This window comes from Lampris incognitus, chromosome 21 (genome assembly GCF_029633865.1).
Source record: "Lampris incognitus isolate fLamInc1 chromosome 21, fLamInc1.hap2, whole genome shotgun sequence".
NCBI lineage: Eukaryota > Metazoa > Chordata > Actinopteri > Lampriformes > Lampridae > Lampris > Lampris incognitus.
The window spans coordinates 8,155,992-8,179,191 of NC_079231.1; the positions used below are offsets into that span (position 1 = coordinate 8,155,992).

Here is a 23,200-nt window from a genome sequence, read left to right on the forward strand (position 1 = left end):
TCATGCTGATAATGTCTTAGATTCAGATACCTGTCCGTGTGTGTCCCCTGCTGATTTTCCAGCCTCAAACTTCATGGCGAGGCCGAAGGTCAGCGATACAGGCCGTCAGGTTACTTTTCAACAGGATATTCTTACTTTTTATGTCCCTGCAACATACACGGAGGTGACAGAAAAACCTCTTCAATCGAAAAAACGACATTTATTCAGCCACAGTAAAGCCAAAGTCACTCTTCAGATCATGTGAAAAACACATTCTGATGTTCCGTATGTTCCTTAGACAGGCTGCAAATATCTGCATAAGGGAAGTAAATGACAAACACATTTTAAACGACACAGCCATTCTGCAAGGAACCCAGTTCAAAATGGCTGTGATGGCACTGCTTAGTGTCCACTAGTAGAAGACTGGGTTGTACCGGGCAACTCCAATGCTGTCATGTGGAATTGCGTGAATTTGTGCAAAGCAAGGTGAGGAATGACATTTCAAATCCAGGTTGTAATATATTCTTTTACGCTTACAAGAACATAGAAATTATAAAGTCTAATGTCTTTTTTTCGCCAAGGTTTACAACTCATTCTGTTCGCCAAAAACTACTAGGTTTTTTTTTTCATCAACTCATTCTGTTCGCCAAAAACTACTAGGTTTTTTTTTTCATCCAAATAATCTGAGAAGAAGCTGTCACTCGGTTTGCAGGGTACCTGTGAGCAATAGAGGGCTTGTGGCCGTCTTTGTGCCCGGGAATGTCCTCGTGTAGGTGGGCCAGGCCGCGAGCTATCGTCTGAGCGATGTGACACAAGTCACTCCATGAAACCACGTTGGCCTTCAGGTAGTCTGTCAACGAGCCCTGGACACACAGTAAATACACATTCTGTCTGGATACATACAGAGAAAGAGTACTGAGCATGTAGAGTGAAACAGTCTACTGTCATATCTATGGTATGTACAATTCCTGACTTGAATCCACCTCTGTTATTGCTTGCGTCACAATTTGAATCAGTTTATCGGGACACAAAGTTTAGTCGGAGAACGTTTCGTCACTCATTCGAGTGACTTCCATCGGTTTCAGCAGACTACAGGTACCCCCAACCTTAAAAACAGCACAGTTGCACGATGATCAAAACTGGTTTCATATGCAATTGCTGTGACCACTGGTTAGAATTACAACGGCCATGTGTACTATTCACAGAAGATTGGGCAGTAGTTGCAATCACAGCACTATAAGATGGAGACAGATGTACTCTTAGCACCCCCCCCCTTCAAGGATGGTCGTTCCCTCTTCACATAGATGGCCTCTTTGACTCCCCAATTCCAACCAGCGTTCCCTCCCTATCAAGGATGGTCACATCCTCACCCTTGAAAGAGTGGCTACTGGTCTGTAGATGGTGTAGACTGTGGAGTCCTGGCCTGACGTGTTAGCTCTCCTGTGTTGTGCCATCCTCTGGCCAGCGTCTGTTTGGTTTCCTGATGTACAAGTCATGGCAATCCTCCTGGCACTTAACAGCGTACACTATATCACTCCGTTTGTGCCGGGGGACCTGATCCTTCGGGAGGACAAATTTCTGGCACAGCGTGTCTTGGGGTTTGAAAGCAACTGAGACACGGTGTTCGGAAAATACGCATCTCAATATTCCGGCATTCCCGCCACATACGGAATCACCACCGGTTTACGCGCTTAGGCAGCTGTTGTCCTTCTCCTCTCCTTGATTGGCTGGTGCACTGTTTGGGCGTCTTCCTGGCTTTGACAAACTCCCAGTTAGGATAACCACACTGACCAAGGCACACTTAAACTATTTGCACTTAACAGGAAATGTACTCCTGGCTGCATGTCTATGATGTGGATCTGAGGCACTGTCTGGCTAATTTGTTCACTTATTAGTTCTCAAATAAAAAACATGATAACAATGAGGACACATTTAACAGTAACTATATCTTCATCAGTGCTGTCAGGAATATTTTCCTCAAAGGAGTATCCGTCAAAATAACCAAAGGTTTGGGGAGTATAATCTTTCTAGCATCTTATTTGATCATGTTTGCTTTGGACAATAAGTTAGAATCCATATTGCCAGTCAGTCAACAAAAGCAACTGGGAAGGTCAGTTAATGCTGAAATATAGTAGCTGTCGCAAATAAATACTGACCTGCCAAAGATAAAGTTAGTTTTCTGTTCTATTTTTTTTTTCTTCCGTGCCGTCCCGGTCACTGCTCCAACCTCTCTGCCGATCCGGGGGGGGCTGCAGACTACCAGATGGCTCCTCCGATGCACGTGGAGTCATCAGCCGCTTCTTTTCACCTGACAGTGAGGAGTTTCGCCAGGGGAACGTAGTGCGTGGGAGGATCACGCTATCCCCCAGTTCCCCCTCCCCCCTGAACAGGCGCCCTGACCAACCAGAGGAGGCGCTAGTGCAGCGACCAGGACACACACCCACATCCAGCTTCCCACCCGCAGACACGGCCAATTGTGTTTGTAGGAACGCCTGACCAAGCCGGAGTGAACGCGGGGATTCAAACTGGTGATCCACGTGTTGATAGGTAACGTAATAGACCGCCACGCCACCCACACACCCATTCTGTTCTATTCTATGTCGTTTAATTAACACTTAAGAGGCTTCTGTCGTGTCTGACTTGTGTATGCAACAGCTTTGCATCTGTACATGTCTGTGCACATAAAGAAATTGATGAGATATTTCTGTGGGACGGTTTTACCAAACATGGTTTTCAACTAGTGCCCTCCTGTTGGACCACATTTCTCTCCCAGTGACTGCTGGGATAGGGTCCAGCATCCCCGCGACCCGGAGAGCAGGATAAGCGGTTCGGGAAATGGATGGATGGATGATGTAAATAGTCATTGTTGTTTTATAAAACAACCACTAGAGGGCATGAAGGACCTACAGAATTGAACAGTAGCAACGTAACTGCATAGCACAAGGCAGATGTACTCTTCTAGAAGGTTATAACCTCGGGTAGAACGTAATTTAATTGTCATTCCTTTGCAACGCATTCACAACCTTTGCAACCACGTAGGTCATCCAGTGCAGTGCTTTATACCGCACACGGCTGCAACAGTAAACAAACACCAGCACAAAAGACCCCCCCACCAGCAACCTCTGTATGGCCGCTGCCCCGGACTGTGGCTAATGCAGCAGTAAGCTCTGACATGTAAACGGACGGGGGCTCACCTGCTGGTGGTGGGGGGAATGGAACCAACAGCTCACGAGCATTTGGTAGACCTTTTCTAAACTGAAAGCTAAAACGTGAGCCCAATTCCCTTGCTCAATATTCATGCTGACTGGCCAGAGTGGCTGGAGGCTAGAGACATTTACTAGCCTAGAACTGATTCTCAGCAAATGAAAAAAATATTCCTGACAAAAGCTGGAGCAGACAGTCTCGCCTGCCACAGCCTTGTTAAAATGTAAAAAGAAGCGAGCTTGTGACAGAAGAGACATTTTTTTGTATTCCTGGAAACAGCTGGATATTCTGGGAAGAACAATAAACAATCTCCCTTCCTTAAACTCTATGAGGAGGCACTTGCCCTTGAGCAAGGGCATTTAACCCCAAACTGTTCCAATCGAGCTGCTCAGATGCCAAAATGTAAAAGACTGTGGCTTTATTTGACATCTCCCGGTGGCCAACAGTGGGAGACTGTGGTTGTACTGGGAATATCCTGGCGTGTGAATGTCTGACAGCACATAAACATGAACCAGAAGCAGGATGGCGCTGTGAAAAAAACTCTTGTGTTCCAGGGTGCAGCATATCCCCGTCACAGCCTTGATCTGAGAGCCTTCGTACAGATCCTAACAGTGGAAGAAGACTTCTCTTTGACCTTTGATTGTTTACCAATCTCTCTGTAATAACGTCATGATGACAACAGCAGCAACATTATCTTTGTATATGTCATAAAATCCCCTAGAGTGAGTAGAAAAACAGAAACGGCAATTGAAGCAAACAAAACTGCTCACGCGGGTGTACATTCTGGTCTACAGCAAAAACAAGAATTGTACATTAGGGCTGCAGACAAATGACAGGTTTTTGGTTTTTTTTCAGCCTACCTTGTCATGGTAGGCAGTGATGAGCCACAGCTCCATGTCCAGGTTGTTGTTCCTCTTCTCCACACCCATGAAGTGAAGGATGTTCTCGTGCTTCATGCCACTCACATTGTAGATCTCGTACTCATTCTGCCATGACAGCTTGTCCTGAGAGAGAGAGAGAGAGAGAGAGAGAGAGAGAGAGAGAGAGAGAGAGAGAGAGAGAGAGAGAGAGAGAGAGAGAGGTGCTTTTAGAGAAAGATGCCTTTACAGCATCATCAAGGTCACATCATATCCGGTAGCTCTTTTTGGCCTTTTGGCCTTGTTCACACTACCAGGTCAAATTTGTTTTTTTGGCACATCCAGATTGTATCCAAATTGATTTTAGAAAGTCTGGGACGTCCAGGTAGCATAGCAATCTATTCCGTTGCCTACTAACATGGGGATTCAGGTTCGAACCCCTGTGTTGCCTCCAGCTTGGTCAGGTGTCCCTACAGACACAATTGGCCGTGTCTGCGGGTGGGAAGCCGGATGTGGGTATGTGTCTTGGTCGCTGCACTAGCGCCTCCTCTGGTCAATCGGGACGCCTGTTCGGGGGGGGGGAGGGGGAACTGGGGGGAATAGCGTGATCCTCCCACGAGCTATGCCCCCCTGGTGAAACTCCTCACTGTCAGGGGAAAAGAAGCAGCTGGTGATTCCACATGTATCAGAGGAGGCATGTGGTAGTGTGCAGCTCTCCCCGGATCGGCAGAGGGGGTGGAAGAGCAACTGGGAAGGCTCGGGAGAGTGGGGTAATTGGACAGATACAACTGGGGAAAATATCCCCCCCCCCAAAAAAAAAAAAGTCTGGACAACAAAAACCCCATGAAATGTGATTTTTGCAAATCGGATCTAAACCACATTTGGAGGTGGTTTGAAATGTGATTCTAACTGGATTCCTACAGCTTGTGTCTCAGTTCGGATGTTCCGGCCGCCCAAATCGCATTTCAAACTGTCTCTTGCACTGTGCACTTCTCGCTAAACAATGAAGCCCACCATGAGTGCGGCACGGAACATCGCAATGTACACCAGCCTCCTCTGTCATACCACAAACTCAGCGATGGAGGGGGCAGGTACACACTGCAATGTCCGTGCTGCACCACGATTTGACAGCGCAATTGTTTAGAGGGCAAGATGATGGATCTCCACTTCTCCTACTTGTGCATTGGTAAACCACGTCACCTACATACGTAGTCACTCACGCCTACGTCGTTACCACAGCAACCCATGCAGACAGGTTGGTGATCTCTGGACACACAAATCCAATCTGATCACTTGCAAATAACGGTGCGGACAGTCCATCTTAAAGATCTGATTTGAGACACGAATCCAATTTGCCTGCAGTCTGAACAAGGCCTTTGTCACTCGTTATTTTATCATCCCCCCCCTTTTTTTTCTCCCCAATTGTATTTGGCCAATTACCCCACTCTTCCAAGCCATGCCGGTCGCTGCTTCACCGCCTCTGCCAATCCGGGGAGGGCTGCAGACTACCACATGCCTCCTCTGATACATGTGGAGTCGCTTCTTTTCACCTGACAATGAGGAGGAGTTTTGCCAGGGGGGACGTAGCGCATGGGAGGATCACGCCATTCCCCCCAGTTCCCCCTCCCCCCCAAACAGGTGCCCCGACTGACCAGAGGAGGCGCTAGTGCAACAACCAGGACACATACCCATATCTGGCTTCCCACCCGTAGACATGGGCAATTGTGCCTGTAGGGACGCCCAACCAAGCCGGAGGTAACACGGGGATTTGAACCGGCGTTCCCCGTGTTGGTAGGTAACGGAATAGCCCGCTACGCTACCCGCATGCCCTGAAACATGCTCATTGTGAATATCGTAGAAATTTTTTCACCTATGAAGGATGAGTAGAGAGATGACAGATGTAGCTTTGCGTAAAGGTTTAATTTACGCTCGACAAAGTTCACACAGGGTCAAACAAACACATGGCATCCTGTCCCCAGTATGAGTCATAAGTATGATGGAGTGTCATGCAAACTGTTCCCCAATATGAGCACCCATACCCATCCTGACGCTATACCTGGATTGGGAAGATCTTAACGGCCACATAGTCATTGAGGAGCTGGGCCTTCCACACACAGCCGAAGCGCCCCCTGGCTTTCACCTCAATAAGCTGCAGTGGCTTCTGTCCCAGAGTGGGGGAAGGGGGAGAGGGCCCGGGGTCCTGCACAGATAAAAGAAACAAACGGAAACAAAAGGAAAGGAAGAGACAAAGGAAAAAAGAAAGAGAAAGGTTGTTATTCTTAAGCAGTGATACTGACTCAAATTCCAAGTCACATTTCTTGTACATGAGAACTTGAGGAATGAAACAGATTGTGGTTTTAGGGTTTGAAGATGCAGTCAGTTCATCTCTAATTCAACTGATGCCTCTGAGGGCAGCAGACTCCAAGCCGGAAGGCTGCAAGTTTTAATCTTCCCAACTAAACGGAATCATCTGGGGAGTTGAATAAAACACACCAATCTGTCTTTACGTTCCTGTAGAGTTGATCGCTGGAAAACGCATGGTTCGCACACAACGGGAGGGAGGTGACTCTCTACTCTGGCAAAACCGGACATAAAATGAAACGAACAAAACCCCTGTTGCTTACGATTGCTCTCATTTGCAATTACTAGTATAAAAGGTAGTAGTAGCGGTAGTTTCACAAGCCCTGTTGAAAAACAAGTTGCTGTTGTTTTGCAGAGGAATGGAGCAGCAGACCAGAGGCCACTGGGACTTGGCTATCTGTTCCAGCGGCACAGCACAGAGGAGGTGTTTGCCAAATGCCCCTTCTTTCTCTTTCCCTTTCTCTCTCTCTCTCACAGAAAGCTGTGAAGCAGACCTGCTGTCTCTACACACAGCCTTCATGCTGCATACCAGCCAAATGACAGAGAAAGCTGCAGGGGATGGGTTTTAGTGATTGGATCGCACAAAGATTCCAGCGAGAGGGGGTGTTTCAGCTGTGAAGAGAAGAATAAATGGGATGCCTGGTGGTAAATGAACAAACGGGAATCCACGCTGATTTTCTTGGGACATATTTTGAAAGCCTGCAGCTCACACTGAGGTTTGCAAAACCACTGCTGGCCAAAAAGATGATTAACTCTTTTCCACTCAAGTTTAGACCTCAGCCATCTAACAAACACCGATCACCTACGAGGACTGACTGATACGACCATTTGACTGAACTGGAGGGAATATTATATTTGGGCAATTCACTCATATTCCCCCCCCCCACACTTTTTCCCCCAATTGTATTTGGCCAATTATCCCAGTCTTCCGAGCCATCCCGGTCACTGCTCCACCCCCTCTGTCGACCCGGAGAGGGCTGCAGACTACCACATGCCTCCTCCGATACATGTGGAGGGCACCAGCTGTTTCTTTTCACCTGACAGTGAGGAGTTTTGCCAGGGGGACGTAGCGCATGGAAGGATCACGCCATTCTACCCCAGTTCCCCCTCCCCCCTAAACAGGTGCCCCAACTGACCAGAGGGGGCGCTAGTGCAGCGACCAGGACACATACCCACATCCAGCTGCCCACCCGCAGATAGGGCCAATTGTATCTGTAGGGACGCCCAACCAAGCCGGAGGTAACAAGGGGGTTCGAACTGGCGATCCCTGTGTTGGTAAGCAACGGAATAGACCACCACACCACCCGGACGTCCCAATTCACTGATATTTTTATCCTAAAATGCTCACAATGAATGCAACAGTACAGGTAGCGCCACTTCCTAGACCACTATGACTGTAAGCGGGATTTTTTTTTCGTACCCGTTTTCCGGGAACTCTGCCTCTGATTGGCTAGTACTCGTTGACAGAGCGGTCACCTGGATTCCGGGAAGACCCGCCCCTACTCTATCTCTGATTGGCTAACCCTATCCCTAACCCCACCCTAACCCTGACCAACCTAATCAACGGAGGCAACGAGTACTAGCCAATCAGAGGCAGAGTTCCCGGGAAGGGGTACGAAAAAAACTCACGCTGACTGTAAACAATCAATGGAAAGGAGGTCAAAGGTCAAATGACCCTAGAATGCTCATGTATGACTGATAAGTGCTAAGGAGGAAGTGATAGCTCGGCAAGAGGTGTGTGTGTGCGTGTGTGTTCTCAAATAAGTGTGACCGCACATGCATGTAAGAACTTGATAGGAGGACATGGCTAAAACTAGCGGGAAGAAACCGGTTACTGGAGGACTCGGTCTTCTCTTACCGCTAGGACTATTCTGCTATTCTGCAGTACTGCACGAGTCATCAGTTCGTCTGCACCTGCTGTCCGCGAGACAAATCACTGTGGATCTATCGCACTTGGTGATTACAATAATTCTGATCACCACCATGACACGAACTAGAAATTGTTCATCAAGACATAATTTTCAGAACCTTTCCTCCATCTATGGGCCTTGGGCTGCCCCCCCCACCCCTACCCCGAGCTGTCACCGGATCTCTGGTCCGATCCCGGGACACATTACACTTCGTCAGCAGGCCACAGGAAACAGGAAAACAGAATCTGCTGCCTCGCGATCGATACTGGCACTGACAGAACCACCAGAGTCCTTCGAGAAACAGTTTCTAAAGCCTCCCATCCACCCCCACCTCCTCATCGGGTTACACCTGCATCAAGGGGCTTTGGGCCCGGTTTCATTTCTCTATGTAGGTGGACAGGTATCACCTATTACTACAGACGGTTCTCACTCCACTGCAAATTGAGATATTTACATATGCAGTGTAGTTTTTTCCTTGGATGTTGTTAGCTACAGATTAGCGTATCCTGCTACACCCAACCTTTAAATCATGTCTTTGTTTTTGGCTGCGGTTCTGTCCGATTTCCCTTTACTGTCAAGCACTTTCTACACTTTGGTTAGAAAGTTGGGTTTGGACTGGCCACACTTTAAAGTTTAATTTACGAACATTACAACCACGAGAGGGTTTATATATGTCCTTTTACAAAGTGCATTTTTGGATTTAGCATTTACAGAAGAAAACAATCATTCATTCTGGATATTATCCAAGCTTTGGACAGTAGCCCGTTGAAATACTTTAAAAAAGGGCTATATTTAAACAGTTAAGAGTAATTTTGAAGGGCAATTAAAAAAAAAATGCATAAAATCCATAAATTCTCTGTAGACTTTGCTGAAGCGCCCAAATATTTTTTTCCGTAAATCTCAGCTTAAGTTAGGTCTGCAGGAGCATTTGCACCGAGGTAGAATATCCATCTTATCTCCGACTGAGACACATGGTACCGACTCGATCCGTGGCAGCTCTCTTTTCTTCCATCTTTGTGCGTGGGCAACTGGGGCGAGCTTTAAGGTCTGGCACATATTTCGATAACTAGGTCACAGCATTGCACAATACATTACACAAGCATCACAGGTGGACTGTCATACTCGGGGGGAGGGGTACTGCATTCGGGTTCTGCATCCGCCCATTTCCATCATGCAGAATGTGTTTTCAGTGGGGATGGGAGGTGGTGGTGGTGAGGGGGGGGAGGGCACAGAGAAATACATCCATCCATGCAATAAACCAGAACACAAAGAAGAGAGAAATATGTCTTATGAGAGAGAGCAAAAAAAGAAAAGGAGAGCAGTGAAATGGCGGTTAGGGGGTTGAGGGATCCATTCCAGCCTCCACACCTCCACAAGGGCAAGGAAGAGAAACATTGAAACAAAACAAAAACAAAACAAAACAAAACAAAACAAAATAAGGAGGGTTTCAGCTGAATTAAACCGCTCTTACCTCTACCATAATGTGAAATGCGTGCTATTTGGAGAGGAACACAAGAGGCAAACAAAGAGGTTATTGTTGTTTTTGTCTGCTGTCAATTGGTGAGGTAAACAGAGGCTGGTAAAACGTTCTTACACTCTGGTCTGGGACACACAAGAGGCCACATGCCTGTTTATAGTGGGTCCCTCTGGAGGAACACACATTTTAAAAGGAATACAACCATGATTTTTTTTTTTGGCTTTCCCTCCCTTTTTCTCCCCAATTGTACATTACTTGGCCAATTACCCCACTCTTCCATCCCGGTCCCGGTCGCTGCTACACCTCCTCTGCCGATCCGGGGAGGGCTGCAGACTATCACATGCCTCCTCCCATACATGTGGAGTCGCCAGCCGCTTCTTTTCACCTGACAGAGAGGAGTTTCGTCAAGGGGACGTAGCATGTGGGAGGATCACGCTATTCCCCCCCCAGTTCCCCCTCCCCCCTGAACAGGCGGGGACCAGGGGGGGTCCTAGTGCAGCGACCGGGACACATACCCACATCCGGCCTCCCATCCGCAGACACAGCCAATTGTGTCTGTAGGGACGCCCGACCAAGCTGAAAGTAACACTGGGATTCGAACTGGCGATCCTCGTGTTGGTAGGCAACGGAATAGACCGCTACGCTACCCGGACGCCCCAAAACTATCATGATCTTAAACCTTCTCTCTCTCTCTCTCTCTCTCTCTCGTGTGTGTGTATATATATATATATATATATATATATATATACACACACACACACACACACACACACACACACACACACACAGTACGGAAACACTCCTTTAGCAGCAAAAATACTGAGCAGTCTTGTGTGTCTCTGAAATGCTGCTGAAACTGTGTCCGGCAACAGCGTCACTGGTGGAGAATCTGCAAATGTGAAAATGTACTTCCCGATTTGCTGATAGGCTGCATTGTGTTAGAAAATGCTCATAACAATGCTACTTTATAAAGCAGCGCTGTTCTTTACATTTTCTTACAGCATGCAGCCTACCGACTGTCTGCCAGAGACGTCATTGGAGGAGCTTTCCGGAGACACACAGAGGAGTGCTCAATATGGTTGCTAATGGAGTCCTACCCCTACAACATACTACATATATAAATATAATGTTGAGAAAAGAGCTGCTGGGAAGCCTCTTTTACCCATTTTACACACTCAACCTCCAACAGCCCCAAGATTATAAGTAGCCAATCACAGTGAGGGAGAGGGGCGGAGCCACAGCACTGTGTCCAATGGAAATGAATGCGAGCCGGGGAATAAATGTGATCGTGGGGCTGAAGAGATCGAAGAACTTTTAGTCAGAAACCTTACATGTGGAGGTACAGATCTGCTCCAGCCAGCGAATCAATCCCCACTACAAGTCTCCCCTTTGCATAAGGCATGGAGCCCAGGGGAGACACATGCAATAGGTGACACATGATAAAAGTCCTGTGACCTTTGTTTGTTTTGATGCATTTTTGCATCGGTGACTTGTAAAGAGATCAGATCTTCAAACCGCAATAGTCTGCATTGATATATATATATATATATATATATATATATATATATATATATATAAAACTTTTGAGTATTGGTGAACAAGGTTTTCTGGCACAGTCTTCAGACGTACAATCTTCAGACACACAATCTCAAGCTATGCAAAACTAAAGGACTGAGGGATGAACTGGGACAAAGAAGGACGTCAGCCTAACCTGCTACCATACACTTATACATTTATTATAATAATAATAATAATAATAATAATAATCATTACATTTATATAGTGCTTTATCTAGACACCCAAAGCGCTTCAAAATGAAGGGGGGAGCCTCACCCCAACCACATTCATGTGTAGCACCACCTGGGTGATGCATGGCAGCCATTTTGCGCCAGAACGCTCAGCACACATCAGCTTGAGGTGGAGAGGAAGGAATCATTGAGCGAATTACATGGGGGATGATCAGGTGGCCAGATGGAGACAGCCAGGTTGGGAATTTTGCCAGGACACCGGGGAACCCCCTACTCTTTGCGATACGTGCCATGGGCTCTTTAATGACCAGTGAGTCAGGACCTCGGTTTAACGTCTCATCTGAAGGACGGCAACTCCTACAGCACAGTGTCCCCGTCACTGCACTGGGATTTTTTTTTAATTGTTTTTTGTTTTTTTAAATTAGGTCCACAGGGACGCCTGCCCCCTATTGGCCAACCAACACCACTTCCAGCAGCAACGCAGTTTTCCCAGGAGGTCTTCCATCCAAGTACTAGCCAAGCCCATACCTGCTTAGTTTCTGTCATTCGCCAGAGCCGGGGTACATGTTGGTACGGCTGCCGTGCTGGCTAGGTCTGTGCTGTCAGTTTTACATTACAGTAAGAGTCTGTTATTTCAAACGCTTAGCACATATGCATTTACATGAATGCTTTTCTAGCTGCAACAGCCACTCAAAGCACTTTACAACCAATGAATGCCCCCCCCACACACACACATGCACACACACACCAACAGCGGTGTCAGCCATGCAAGGCGACAACCAGCTCATTGGGAGCAGTTAGGGGTTAGGTGTCTTGCTCAAGGACACCTCGACATTTTCGCAAGGAGGAGCCGAGGATCGAACGGGCAAACCTCCGGTTACCAGACAACCTGCTCTCCCTCCGAGCCACTGTCGCACTGTTCATTTATATGTAAAAACATATATTTGATTTTGCTAAGATGTCATACGTGGCTAAATTTAGCAGCTGTCAGCTGAAAGACTTGGCTGCTGAGAACAGTCACTCTTCAGCGGTGTAGGAACTGCTGGAGGCTGTCCTCCGTGACTTTGCTGTGGTGAGCGCTGACTGATCGCTGGAGTCACCTCAGCTTTTTCTTTTTCACTTCTCCATACCGCCTGTGGTGCACCACAGCAACACTCGCACTGCTCCGGAAGGTTCCCTCGACACTCTCTCGATCCTATGGCCTGAAGATGTTTACAGTCTCTCTCGTGAGGAGAGCGGGGTTTCATCGATTAGACGAGAAAAGATTCTGTACATCTCCACAGCTCGTTCAAAGCCGTGTGAGTCACACCCAAGTTAAACAGTTCATTTTGAATGTGACCCCAGTTCTCTGCCTCCACAGACAATCAGTTGTGTGAACATATTCTACGAAGAATACAGTAATAATAAATACACTGAAGAATAGTTTATACAACAACATGCCCCCCCGCCCCTTTTCTCCCCAATTGTATCCGGCCAATCATCCCGCTCTCTTGAGTCGTCCCAGTCGCTGCTCCACCCCCTCTGCCGATCCGGGGAGGGCTGCAGACTACCACATGCCTCCTCTGATACACGTGGAGTCCCCAGCCGCTTATTTTGACAAGACAGTGAGGCGTTTCACCAGGGGGACTCACACTATTCCCCCCAGTACATTCCCCCCAGTACAGGTGCCCCGACCGACCAAACCAGATGAGGCGCTAGTGCAGCAACCAGGAAACATAACCACATCCAGCTTCCCACCCGCAGACACGGCCAATTGTGTCTGTAGGGACAGCCGACCAAGCCGGAGGTAACACGGGGATTCGAACCGGCGATCCCCGTGTTGATAGGCAACGGAATAGACCGCTACGCTACCCGGATGCCCTTACAACAACATGTTTAATTATAAAACATCAAAGTATGTGTTGCCTTGCCATCCTAAAATTATGTAATTTTACACACATGTACGGTGTACCGTGAATTAACTGCGATGAAGAACCACAGTTCAGTTCTGCTTCATGTGATGTCATTTCAGCTTCTTCTGAACAGCGAAGAGAAGCATTGCTCGTTTGCAAGTGACCTGAATTTGCCACCACAACGCAGTTTGCACAAGACAAGCTGGACGATTGAGCCTTCATGTGCAAATCACATGTCAGTCAAATATTGGTCCAAACAATCTCTGTTGTATTGTGCCTGAAGTGTTGGCTGGGTGGGGCAGAAGTGTTGGTTGGGTGGGGCGGAGTATGTCGAGACATTTCAGACACCGACAGGAAAGACACTGGTCAAAGAAAAGATGAACAAACTGACTTTAAATACTCTCCTGTACAACTGACCTTCCCTCTGAGTCACTTGCACACACCACACACACACACACACACACACACACACACACACACACACTGGTAGTCATTACCAATTTCACTTCCTCGAATGACTTCATTATCTCCGTCAAGACTATTTGCATTGATTTCATTGTCATTTTAATGCAACTTAATGCTTTTCCGTTTTCCACTGAACTGCATTTTCTGGTCGGTTACATTCTGTTCTCCAATCCATCTGCAGTCGTTTCACTTCTTATCTTTGGTGCTGCTTGTTTGTGTTGTTTGCCTGTGTGATGTTTTCATAGCCCATCGACTTCTTCTTTAATCCCTCCTGCACCACATCAGACGTTCATCACTTTCTCCTCCTTTTAGCTTTTATAGAATTATTTAATCTATCCCTGCACAACACAAACAACCGAAATTGAGACTAGAATCGCGCTCTCTCTCTCTCCTGCGGTCTCTCTTTTCCCCAGGGGCCCTCATATAAAAACTAAACTAACACCATCCCCTATCTCTCGCCATCTTCCCCTTCCTCTCTCCTCATTCGAGGCGGTGCTTCGAGCCTGCTCGGCTCTAGTCTTGTTTGCCTATGTAAAGAGTCATCAATAATGCAGAGGCCCCTGACTCATGTTCCATATGGGGGAGTCTTCATATAGACGTTCTTTTTTTAAACAAACACAAGCACGCCAGCAGGTTCAACTGCAAGGATTTCATCCTACAAGAATGCCGCCTTTGTTTCATTTCGGCAATTCCCACACCCTATGGGGTGATTTGGAAAAATACGATTTTATCTGAAATTGTGATGGAGGGCTTCGGGGAAGGAAATCAGCCGACTCATCCAAAACACCACCAGCCAAATGGGTTTTCCAGAAAAGGACCTCGAAACGATTCCTATCTGCCGGAGTGACAGACGGAGCCAATAATTACTTGCTTTCTGCCTGATGTAATAACTGATGCCGGCTTATCTCCTGTGGTTGTAACATTAGTACGCCTTTGTCGGGGGGGGGGGGGGGGGCTGAGTCAGTCAAGCCACTGCCTTATTGAACTAAAAACATGTCGATACTCATTGGAAAGCTGGGGTATTCAGCAGGGTTCAGCTAATGAACATTTACATGCCACTGATAACCTTTCTCTGGAGGACTTACGTGGGTGGGTACAAGGGCAGCGGGGTACGCCAGCTTGTGATGCCTCCACATCCAAAAGGAAAAGAGGACGACGGCAGCCAGGCCCATGATGGGAACCAGAGAGTACAGCAATGTGTTGAAGAGCTGGGGCTTCTGGGAGAAGGGGTCGGAAGTTGCTGCAGAGGGGGGGGGGGGCAGGTGGATGAGAGAAAAGGAGAGAAGACTTTTCACTTATTGTTTAAGAGGTCATTTATCTAGGACAAGAATTTTGGCAAAGGCAGGGAGTAAAAGAGAGAGACCGAAAAAAAGAAAAAAAAAAGCAAGCAAGAATTAATGAAAGCAAGAAAGAAAATTCCCAAAACGTAACACAACGGCAGGTTTGTCTGGACCGACTGACATCCTTTCACATCAACATTTAATACAGCTCGCAGCTTTACTGGAACTGAGCTCAGGGATCATCTTGAAAACACACCAGGGGATTAGTGAATCCATCTCGTGACATGAGGTAATCCACCTGCCAAAAATAACTCAGCTGAACTACACACGACCCTGGTGGAAAAGTTAAAAAGAGAAAAAACGAAACAGAAAAGGGGCCCGAGTGAGGCGTCGCAGGGCAGCCTCGCTGCCCATCACAAGGTGTGAGGGTCTGATTGGATCAGGCACAGCTGTCAAAGCTGCGATGCCGAGGCTCCGGACGCCTGTCAGTAGTCAGTACAGCCTCCCGGCAGAGAGACATTCTAGCTGTGTCAGCTTGGCACCGCGACGTCAGGGGCCCATACCAACCGGGACCGGATCACTTAATGCTTCTCCTGTGCAGCCTGTATTTTATTTAGATTTTGTCGGTAAATAGACTTTTAGAGATCTGATTCCCTGTGGCTGATGATTTCTTTTCCTTAAAAAATGACACGAGGCTGGGCGATTTTGATCAGATCAAATATCACTATATTTTTGACCTCGATATCAACAACATGCCGATATTTTGTGGCTGAGTATTGGTGCTTTAATGGGATATTTACAAACAAGACAATATTGAGAAATGATCCAATAGTAATGTGGACATGACGGTCAAGCAGGTGACACGTTCATTGTTCATTTCACTCAGCTAAAACAGTCGAATAAGTCAAGAAAATGTTATCACTTTAGCAACTTTTTTTTTTTAATTTTTAGGGGGGTTTTTTTTCTCACTTTTTTCTGCTCCACCCCCTCCGCTGACCCGGGGAGGGCTGCAGACTACCACATGCCTCCTCCGATACCTGTGGGGTCACCAGCCGCTTCTTGCCACCTGACAGTGAGGAGTTTCAAAAGGGGGGCGTAGCGCGTGGGAGGATCACGCTATTCCCCCCAGTTCCCCCTCCCCCCTGAACAGGCGCTCCGACCGACTAGAGGAGGCACTGGTGCAGTGACCAGGACCCATACCCACATCCGGCTTCCCACCCGCAGACACAGCCAATTGTGCCTGTAGGGACGCCCAACCAAGCCGGAGGTAACATGGGGATTTGATCCGGCGATCCCCGTGTTGGTAGGCAACGGAATAGACTGCCACGCTACCCGGACGCCCCCGCGATCGACAACATTTAAGTTATATCTCAATACTACGATAACCAAATCCCGATATTTAGTCTCATATCCATATTATATAGCACTACTCAGAAATGAACTTTTCATTTGAAATTTTTCAAGCAAATATCAAACAACAACACAAAACACAGCAATATGACACAACTAAGCATCAGCTCACCATATCGATGCTGTTTAGTTTGGCGGAGGAGAAGATGTCGACACAACAGCACTGGAGACCATCATTTAGAGTCGATTTTAAGGAGTTTGGGGTGGTCAAATACTAACGCCGTTACCAGTATTACCATGTGTGTGTGCAGGTTAAACACCATTTTGACACTCACAGCTCCAAGTGGTTTGGCGTGACCTTTATCAGAGAAGATGGTGAGAGGTGCACTTGTGATGGCCTGATTTCTCAGTAATGTGTTACTGTTGTGTCACTACACAGGATTCGTCATGAGACATGGGTCCTAATGCTAGACAGCCGCTGTACGAGTTGAGCCCGATTTTAACCCAGATTTGGCTGTCGCCAACTCATTTTAGAGTCGGGCCGAATTTCCGCCTCATTGGCTGTTGCTTGACATGCAGTTTGGGGGGGTTGGCTGTCTTGGAGTTTGAGTGGTATCGCGATCTGATTTCCCACAATTCAGTGCTAAACTACCCGAGTGTGCCTGCACAAGCCAACAATAATAACATGGTGCAGACGAGAGACCACGTACAGTGGACCAAATGTATGGAGACCAGATGGATGAGTTGTAGCAACAGTAGCCCATTATATATTAGCTTAAACAGGGTTTTTGCCATGGTGGTCAAATCCGATGTAGACTGCAACCTGTGCCTTTCTCCTACATAGCCTTCTTCGCAAACATGTCTTCCATTCCATTATGCAAGCCACTTATCCCAACTGGGGTCACGGGATGCTGGAGCCTATCCCAGCAGCCACTGGGCGGCAGGCGGGGAGACACCCTGGAAAGGCCGCCAGTCCATCACAGGGCCGACACATTCACACCTAGGCACAATTTAGTATGGCCGATTCACCTGACCTACATGTCTTTGGACTGTGGGAGGAAACCGGTCTAAAAACGTAAAAGAGAACTTAAAAATAAAACTGTCAGCATTTTGGAGGATGCAGTCATAGTGTTTCAATAAAACTTGATGGGACTTGTGAATGGCCAAAACTGTTCGGAGTTTTCTGAGTCAACGTTCAGTGTGAGCGCAGACATCATGGGCTTTGGCCGTGCTGAACAGCCGATTTAAACGTGTAGCGTGAGTTACGGCAACGTACAAGAGTACTTAAATCGTACAGTGTCTGCCCAGCTTTAATGACGGTGGATTTACATTGTCAACGGTACTTTGTCGCACAATCAATCCCAGCATCCTGCTGTGAATTTAGAGTGCAGTGCCTCATGTCATTGCCTCCTTAATTTAGACCTTTTTGAAACTGTGTTCAGAACAGCAATGCTCTCCACCATGCTTTTGAAGATGGAACAAGACACTTGATTTTTTCTCTGAACCCTATGGGTTAATTTAGTGTGCACCAGAGTCCATATGGTGTGTTCAGACTTACCAACAAGATCCAAACTTAAGCAAGAGTTCAGAAAGTATACAAGTGTCGAAGCCACAGACAACCTCACAGTGAACGATACCTAACCTATCAACACGGGTACCAGCTTCTGAGCCTACAATACATACTGTAGGCCGTGGACTGGCGGTGGGACTCGCTTTGTGGAGGGGGGGCATCGGGGGCATAGAGGAAGCGCTCATTACACATGTTTCCTTCACAGCAGCAGAAGAAGACGTCGGGGCTCTCCTTCCTCTCCACACACTCGCTGCTGCAGAGAATACAGAGGGAAAAATCATTTAGACAGCGTGCACACAGATTCATGGAAGCGCTAACACACAAACAGCATACACACACAGCTACAGCCACTTGCATATCCCTCAGGCTAACGCAGAGAAGTATACACAAAACATGGACTAAAACCAAACACACACGATGAAATGAGCTGCTTATGTTAAGACACAAAAATGGGGAAAATCATAGATGCATAATAAAAGACATACTCCACACACACACAAACATATGCAACTTAATTAACTCTTGACACACCCATACATGCCAATACTCACACACACACACACACACACACACACACACACACACACACACACACACACACACACACACACACACACACAAGTAACCCAAACACTGATATGTACACACACCTATACAGAAAATAAACACACGCTCTTGTTAGATAGGGGCTAAAGGGAGTGGTGCTCCCCCCCCCCCCATCTTGCGCTTTCCTCTCTGGGGAGGAGAGGCAGTGTGAGGTGGACTGAAATCATGAGGTAGAGAGAGAGAGACAGAGAGAGACAGAGAGAGACAGAGAGATAGATAGATAGATAGATAGATAGATAGATAGATAGATAGATAGATAGATAGATAGATAGATAGATAGATAGATAGATAGACAGACAGACAGACAGACAGACAGACAAGACAGACAGACAGACAGAGAGACCGAGAGCAAGAGAGAGAAAGCGTGCCCTGGGGAGGGAGGGTTGGGAGTCTTCTGTGACCTGGCCATGACCTTGTCAGTTTGGATTCACTACACCAGGACAGCTCAATTGAAGCTGGGTTTAGGACCCAGCTTGGTACTAGATCATACACTCATGTAGACAGAAAGACAGGAAATAGAATGATGCTGCTGATAATGATGACTTGACAACAAGAAGAGAGGGGAGAGGAGTAAAGCAAAGTGGAGAGAAGCCAAGTCAGGAGGAGAGGAGAGCAGAGGAGAGGAGGCAGAGAAAAGGAGAGGAGGAGAAGATAGGAATGAAGGATACTGTCTTGTGTACAAGTTAACATTTCATATTACATAAGCAAATATAACACACCCACAAAAGTTATCATGTCTTAATTCTGCTACTTGACAACTTCAGAAATATTCAGCTGTTTGTTTTACATCATTTATCATGTTCTGACAGGACAAATTTTTTGAATTCCACTTTTGATTTGATGTACCTTTATTAACTCATCATTAACGTTTCATTAATCGCCACAGGGGTAAAATGCTCTTTTTGTTTATTGGCTGGGGAGCAGCTGGTGGGAGCTGACAAGGGTGAAGGATTCTCCTTGTACCACTGCATGATGGGTAGGTGAAATAAGAATTTCTACTCTGTGGGTTCAATTATGTGAAAAACTAATTCAAATTTCTGATCCTGTAATTTGGACGAAAGGTGAAATATCACTAAAAATAAACACCGTGCCCACGTCCTTCACTTCCAAAATGGCAAGATTAACTGAATAACAAACATACATATGTATGTATTTATTAAATGGCAATAAATCCTTTTCGTACACATTTCCTTGAAAGTTTGGCCTTACTACAACCTTGATCAGGTCTGGGGTGAGACCATTAATCCCTCCCTCTTCACCGCTTACCTGTCGTAACAGTTGACATCGTCCAACCAGCAGCCTTGTTTCACCACCTCCACGGCGCCTGACACGTTCTTCCACGTGGCGAAGCAGTGCTGCCTCTTGTCCTTATCCCCGTAGCAGGGCTCAATGCCGCTGCGGTTGGTGCGCTCCTTTTCCCAGTTCGAGTTGTAGTAAGCACACTCCTGGGTCTCCGAGCGGCCCAGGATAGCCCCTGCAAGGTGGGTGAGAGGAGGTGGGGAGGTTAGTTGACGTGGGCTGGTCAGGACAGGACAAACGACAAGACTGGAAACAGGGACTGCATGAAAATTCACTTCTGGTATCAGTAATCTTTCGCAGCGACAGCTGCAGCTTTTCACAGGACTTTCATGTTCGCAAGTCGACAAACCAAGAGGGCTCTGAGGGATTCATACAACATTTAGGAAAAGTGGTAAAAGTGCATTTTGTTCCTACAGCTTATTTGATTTATTTATTTATTTGATTTTGAGATACTTTATTGATCCCATAGGGAAATCACGCTCTGCATTTAACCCAACCTAGCTGTGTAGCTAGGAGCAGTGGGCAGCCGCCGTGCAGCACCCGCGGACCAACTGCAGTTCGTCTTGCCATGCCTCGGTCAGGGGCACAGACAGGAGTACTAAACTAACCCTAACATGCATGTCTTTTTGATGGTGGGGGGAAACCGGAGCATCCGGAGAAAACCCACCACAGACATGGGGAGAACACGCAAACTCCACACAGAGGACGACCTGGGACGACCCCCCAAAGCTGGACAACACTGGGGTTCTAACCCCGGACCTTCTCGCTGAGGCGACAGCGCTAACCACCGCACCACCATGCCGCTAATTGTTGTTCTGATACATCTGAAAAATCACATTACATGAAGTTGCAGAACTGGAAATAAATGAAATAATTATTTAGCTGTTTGTTCGGTTAAATCTAAATTGATGACTTTGGTCAGCATGTTCAACCACCGCGCTCAACGGGCTTGACATGCAATGAAATAGGATTCAATAAACAGATGACCAATTAAAGGAGAAACCACCATGAACAGACAAATAACCGGTTATGTAAGGAGACGGCAGGCCAGTAAACACAGGGACACACAGAGTCACATCACTGTTCATCAGTCCACATAAATAAGGACTTGGCCAATTTGCATTCGGTAGATTTAGGGTGGCGTGTCCACTTGATCCCTGTCAAAGGTGCCCCTACATTTTTGTGTTGTTTTCCATGACAAGATTGAGCTTTGAGCGCTCTCAACCCAACGCAGGAACCTGACCTCTTTTTGGAGCACGGTGCCAAGCGTGCTCCTCCTCTCTCCAAAGACGAGACAAACTCAAGTTTTGCTGAAGCACACGCTTCATCATCGTCACTGCTGTTTCAACCAGCCAGTAAGAACGGAGGGGAGATGGGAGCAGAGAGACAACAAAAGCTCATCATAAGGGCATATTTCACTAAACAGCTACAAGCCACTCCTAATCACAGGTGGATGAGTTTCTCTCTGGGTCCATGAGCTAATTCGCATTGAAGAAAAAGAAGAAGAAAAATCGCAAAATTTGAGAAGAATCTACAACAACACTGCAAATTTACTATTACCATCATCATCATCATCATCATCATCATCACTAACTCTTAAGAATGCTCTGCAAATAAAATCACACTTCGGGTAAAGAGAAAGAAATGTTGGGTGTCCGGGTAGCTCAGCGGTCTATTCCATTGTCTGCCAACATGGGGATCGCCGGTTCGAATCCCCATGTTATCTTTGGCTTGGTCGGGCATCCCTACAGACAATTGGCCGTGTCTGCGGGTGGGAAGCCGGATGTGGGCATGTGTCCTGGTCGCTGCACTAGCGCCTCCTCTGGTCGGTCAGGGCGCCTGTTCAGGGGGGAGGGGGAACTGGGGGGAATAGCGTGATCCTCCCATGCGCTACATCCCCCTGGCGAAACTCCTCAGTGTCAGGTGAAAGGAAGCGGCTGGTGACTGCACATGTATCGGAAGAGGCATGTGGTGGTCTGCAGCCCTCCCCGGATCAGTAGAGGACGTGCAGCAGTGACTGGCAAGTCTCGGAAGGAAGAGAGGGGTAACTGGCCGGACACAATTGGGGGGGGGGGGGGGAGAAATGTCCTCATAGTCCTGTCTAGGTCTCTCCTCACCATGGAATCGGGACACAGGCATCTCCTTGTGTCAACTTGCATGGGGGTCAACTTGAGCCACATCACGTACATCCAACCACGACGGGCGTTGGTAAACATCGGAACACAAAGAGCCATGGACATCATTAGCTCTGACAACGACTCCAAAGAGGATAAATTCTGAGTCTCATCACCAGCCAGTCAGACTAGCTTGGTCTAGTCAGAAAGGCACGAACTGAGGAAGCCTCTTGGATGAGAGGCGAAGCGTCTTCACGGATATATACCAAGTCCAGTTGCACTTGATTCAACTCCTTTGGATAACCATGACCCGGATGAATGAGAACATTCACAGACATCACGTATATCGTTTTCTGAAAATGAACATTAAACTGAAGTGCATTAACAGCCCCCACAGGCGGGGGATAATGCTCAACACTACAGATATGAAAAAGCATAGCAGGGGAGACGTCGGAGCGAGAGAATGAGCGATTTATACAAACAAAGTGGCAAGGTCACCGCATTGAGTCATCTCAGCTCAGAGATGCACCAACGGCGCTGTCTGTCATTAAATCCTTATCCCATCGGGCCCTAACTCTTGTGTTCCAACCTGGGCGGCCGTGAACCCCCGCCTGCGAGTCTGAGAGAGACGAAGACTGATGCAAAGACAGGAGACAATATCGCTCTGTAGGCTGCAGGAGCAACAGCCTGAGAAGACGGAAGACAGACCTGAGAAATAACAAACAGCTTGTGCACCTATACAGGTACACCGAAACACATGAAGACTCACATATGCACGCAGAAACACATCCACACTCCAATGTGCACAAAATACATCTGCACTTGCACCATTTTTCTGCGTTCAGGTTTGGGTTTAAAAAAACAAAAACAGAGACCTTCACCAAGAAAAAAAAATTCTCTCCTTCATGCACACACACACACACACACACACACACACACACAATACAGACACATACACACAATACAGAATGTTGTAGAGGAGCTGCCATAGTGTGAAGTGATTAATGTGTAATGGCTTTGATTCCTGCAGTCTGAGGCTTTTTCTCATTACAGAGATACAGACACAGATAAGTGTACCCATTACACAC

At 47.2% G+C, this 23,200-nt stretch overlaps 1 protein-coding gene across 1 annotated transcript; it reads right to left on the minus strand.

Moving 5' to 3' along the window:
- acvr2ab (activin A receptor type 2Ab) lies at nucleotides 1-22,137 on the minus strand. Its single transcript, XM_056301580.1, is given in 9 exon segments — nucleotides 1-87; nucleotides 89-146; nucleotides 697-842; nucleotides 4,044-4,187; nucleotides 6,097-6,240; nucleotides 14,979-15,133; nucleotides 18,207-18,346; nucleotides 19,966-20,173; nucleotides 22,116-22,137. Coding segments are annotated over 9 exon segments (1,104 nt in total).
- Nucleotides 22,138-23,200: the final 1,063 nt, after the last annotated feature.